The sequence below is a fragment of the Tachysurus fulvidraco genome, chromosome 1 (assembly GCF_022655615.1).
Source record: "Tachysurus fulvidraco isolate hzauxx_2018 chromosome 1, HZAU_PFXX_2.0, whole genome shotgun sequence".
NCBI lineage: Eukaryota > Metazoa > Chordata > Actinopteri > Siluriformes > Bagridae > Tachysurus > Tachysurus fulvidraco.
In genome coordinates this window covers 1191592-1196098 of record NC_062518.1, presented here as the reverse complement: position 1 = coordinate 1196098, position 4507 = coordinate 1191592, and the positions used below count along the sequence as shown (strand labels likewise).

The 4507-nt window shown below is 41.3% G+C and overlaps 1 protein-coding gene across 1 annotated transcript in view; it reads right to left on the bottom strand.

Moving 5' to 3' along the window:
• Positions 1 to 313: 313 nt before the first annotated feature.
• The window catches only part of LOC113649361 (cadherin-8-like), a 91814-nt gene continuing 87620 nt past the window's right edge, over positions 314 to 4507 (bottom strand). Inside the window, exons 5-6 of the mRNA XM_047818752.1 lie at positions 4024 to 4291; positions 314 to 3543 (exon numbers count right to left, since the gene is read on the bottom strand). Coding sequence (XP_047674708.1) covers positions 3050 to 3543; positions 4024 to 4291 — 762 coding nt within the window. The 3' untranslated portion in view covers positions 314 to 3049. The remainder of the gene's footprint in view (positions 3544 to 4023; positions 4292 to 4507) is intronic.

Sequence of the window (4507 nt, the reverse complement as noted above, 5' to 3'; positions counted from 1 at the left end):
AAATAAATCATAGTATATGTTTAGTAATTATCTTAAAAATAAAAAGGAACATGCAATAAAACATGGAACAAAACATAAATTATATATATATATATATATATATATATATATATATATATATATATATATATATATATATATATATATATATATATAAATGTAATATAATAAGCATTATTTGTTCATTTGTATATTTATTTAATAATCGGTAAATAATTTGAATAGAATTCTATAGATATTTGTGACACAGTGTGTTAATATAATAAATGTCCCACCACATGAATATTTATAAAAATATATTTCACAAAGTAGGAAACAATACATGGGTATCTTAGATTACAATACGCAGAGTAAATAATTCAACATACAAGTATATAAGCGTTAAAGCACAGTAGAAAATATGATCTGCATGTAAGTCTATCGTCTGTTTTCGACCGAAAACCGTCGTACGGAGGACGGGTAGAGACGGAGCGAGGAACCCGGGCAGCCGTAGCGCCGTTCAGATGATCTCCGTGTGCAAGAGCTAACGTGCAGAAACAAAACGTCCTGAAAGAAAGCTGAAGAATGTCTGCAGTGACTATGTACATGTCTGCTTTTTTTTTCTTCTCCTTTTTCTCTTCTATCTTACAGTGTGGAACTTTACACACACGTCTGCGGTTTATGATCGATGGGTTTCTACGTGACGGGCGGGTTATACACAGATCCGCTAAACAGTCTGGGGGGAGGGGGGGGGGGGGAGTTGTGCTTGGAATGATCACTGGTACTCCGTATATAGTAGATTCATATAAACACACGGTATCTGTTCTCCGTGGACTCACCGTCAGCGTCACTGACGCCGTTTACACCTGATCCGTTCATGCGTTTTCTAACCGGATTGACACGCTGACGTTTGACACGCTGCCAACACTGAGCTCGTCCTCTATCCCGTGACTGACGTTCTCGTGTACCAGAGTCAGCTGTCGTGGAGCTACAGTATCTCTTATTAGTGTAACACATGGCAGGTAGTAAGTAGAAAGACATTCTGAAACGATCTTGCTCGTATCCAGAACGATTACGGACATGAGCTAATATGTCACTAAGGATTCTAAAGGATGGTGGAACTGATCAAGGTCAAGTGAGAGAACATCAGCTCTGATCTAATACAGTACATCAGAAAAGGTGTGTGTCATGATGTGAAGGATCGGGAAGAGTTTTCAGTTCTGACGTGATGTGTAAGGAGGGTTTCAGTTCTGTTCTAACGTACAGGACGAGGTGTCGGTAGTGACGTATCAGGAAAGGTTTCGGTTCTGACGTGATGTGTAAGGAGGGTTTCGGTTCTGTTCTAACGTACAGGACGAGGTGTCGGTAGTGACGTATCAGGAAAGGTTTCGGTTCTGACGTGATGTGTAAGGAGGGTTTCGGTTCTGTTCTAACGTACAGGACAAGGTGTCGGTAGTGACGTATCAGGAAAGGTTTCGGTTCTGGATAATTTGGAGATATATAAATGTATATAAAAGGATATTATAACGCATTTTGCAGTGGCAGATTGGCGGTGCTGAGGCTTGAACCCTGATCCTCCGAACAACAACCCAGCGCCTTAATCACTTGCGCCAACAGTGTTCCAACAAAGTTATGATATAATGGACTGGGTGGAGCATCAGTTATAACATCATATTTAAGAAGGGGGTTCAGTCAGGACTTAATGTGTTGTGGGCTCTCAGTTCTGATTTAATACAGTACTATGGCACAGGTTTCTGTTAGGACATAATGCACAGGAAGGGAATTCAACCACGACTTAAAATCTCGAGCAAAGGTTTCAGTCATGACGTTATTCTGAGAGGGGATTTCAGCCATGACATAATGATTTTATGCAGTATCTTGTGAGGGGTTTTCTGTTAGGAAGCATTGCATCGGTAAGGGTTTGAACTGTGACCCGTTATACCGAAAGCGGTGTCATTTACGATACACTGTTCAAGTTTCAGTTACGCAACGATACACCGATACGTCGTTCGTGCACAGATCCGTTTATATGACTTCGAATTAATTAACCTCCCGCTTTTTTACGGCCGCATCTTTATAGATCTACGGATATGCTGAGATGTAGATATATGACGCTGATCCTCAAAGAGAGAAGCATGAAGTGACCAGGTGTAAACAGGATGGACTGCAGAACTGATATCAGTGTTTACAAAATAAATAAATAAATAAAAAATGGTGACGATCGAAGCGAAGCAGAAAAAGAGTAACTGAAATGACACCATAATTTTATACCCGCAGCACAAAACAGACAATGAATATTCATATACTGTATTTATAAATCATACTACGCTAATGAAGTAAACACGGTCGATGTTTCCAAAAAATGTTTAAATACAACTGTATTTAATGTTTGCTTCTGTAAAAAGAAGGCCTCGTTGTTTCTACATTTCTCTTCTTGTCTTCAGTCTGTTATAGGCTACTAATGTTCGAGTGTGAAACACACTAAGAGCGCGAATACAAACGGGGTGTATAAAGCAAGCCACGAGGCTTTTCAGGAAATCCGGCCACTCGGTATCAAATGCTATCTCAACTAATATCTATTAAAGCCAATATTGTACACTTATCTCACCTTTAAACATACACACATACATTCAACATAGTAGACCATATATTGCTTTTTAGTCGATTTTGTAAGGTTCCTTCTTCCTCTGATTGGCCGGATGACGTTAAGGAGAGGCCTCGGAAGTTCAGAGGCCTCGGAAGTTCATCCACATCTCTGAAACATTGTCCTTTCACTCGAGGTGACCTTCGTCGGTCCTCCGGTGGTCACTGCGAACAAACGACGAGCCAAAAACATTAATCTAAAAGACTCCACAAGAATCAGTGACCTCCTACGACAGACACTGTGGTGGTGAAGTTCAGCCCCGTTACACACCGGGATGTGGATGACCGACCCTAGTATGCTTGTCTCTAACAGTTTTCAAAAACAAAACAAGAAAGTTTCCCGCCATTTTGAAACAGATGTGTTTTAATCATGATCTGGCGAGCACCATAATGCAAAAGTCATGAGGGTGAAAAAAATAGTAATGCCTCAAGTTTCTTTGTCGCTCTCGCCGACAGAGTACAGCTCTCCGAGTCTCCTAAACCGCGGACCCCACTCTCTGAGATAATCGAAATTCTGGTCCGAATCTGACGACGAAGTTTCCAGCGAGCTCAAAGACCCAGCCATGGATCCTCGCCCTTCATAGCCGTAGATCTGGATGGAGTCATACGGCGGTGCCGTGGGATCGTTATCGGCTTCGTGGAGCCGGACGTTAATGAACTCGTCGATGTCGACGCCGTTGGCGGCGGGTCTGAGTCCGGCGCGGACGCTGTAGCTCAGCTCGGGTTTGATGTCTTTGCGAGGCAGGAAGCCGTTGATGCCGTCGGGGTTCTGCAGCGTGGCGATGTCGAACGCCTCCGTGTCCTCCTCACCGCCGCCCTCGTCATCATACGTGATGATGTTCTCGCGAACGTCTTCCTCGTCTTTGATGATCAGAGGTTCGCTCTTGTGCCGCCGTAGAGTCACGAACAGAACCACGATCACTGGAACAATTAACAAACCAGATTGTAATTAATGAATTAAACTCATTACTGAGATACAATATTTACTGAATTTACTGAATACTTCAGGCATGGAATTAATAAATATTAAATAAATAAATGACTATTTATTTTTTTATCCCAAGACGAACTCTGATGGCCGCTAGGCAGTTTACGTTAGCCTGTTATGTTTTCATGGTGCTTGTAATTAAGGACACTTTTACACAACAAACCTTTTATGGTTCTCTACATTTTAGCTGCAAACACAGTTATTGTAGATAAATATTTCCCTAATGTTCTACCCTGTTTATCAAAAAGAACTGAATGGACATTACCGATACAGATAATTGAACATTATTGACGTAGCTGCTAACTAGCTCCCCTTTATTATTTTACTGTCATGTTAATGCTTTTAAAAGAAAACTTCTATAATTTAAATCAGTACATCATTCCACATAATCCAGGAATTTTAGAAGCCGCTACCGAGCAGTAAGATGATGCAGGCGAGGATGGCGATCAGCGCCCCCATGCTGAGGCCGATGGGCAGGACGAAGGCCTCCACGTTGCACGACTGAACCACGCCGTCTTTACTGCAGCCACACACTCGGATGCTCAGCGTGTTGGTGCTGCTCATGGGCGGATTTCCGTCGTCGCTCACCACAATGGGCAGCAGGTACACTTCCTGTTTCTGCCGACGGAATGAGTCGTGCTTCGCCAGGATGCTGATGGAATTGTCTAAGTAAAAAATAAATAAATAAATAAATAAATAAATAATATTACTATTACCCATTTACATTTCATATGCATTTTTACTGTTTGGGGAAAAATTCTGGATTTTTCAAGAGTCTTTAATCAACAAGAATTATTGCTTAGCTTGCTAGCATAAAAGGATTTCTGAAAACATTTGAAACATTCTTCAATTATTCAGAAAATATTCCGAAATAATCACTGGCTAGTTCAGAAAAAA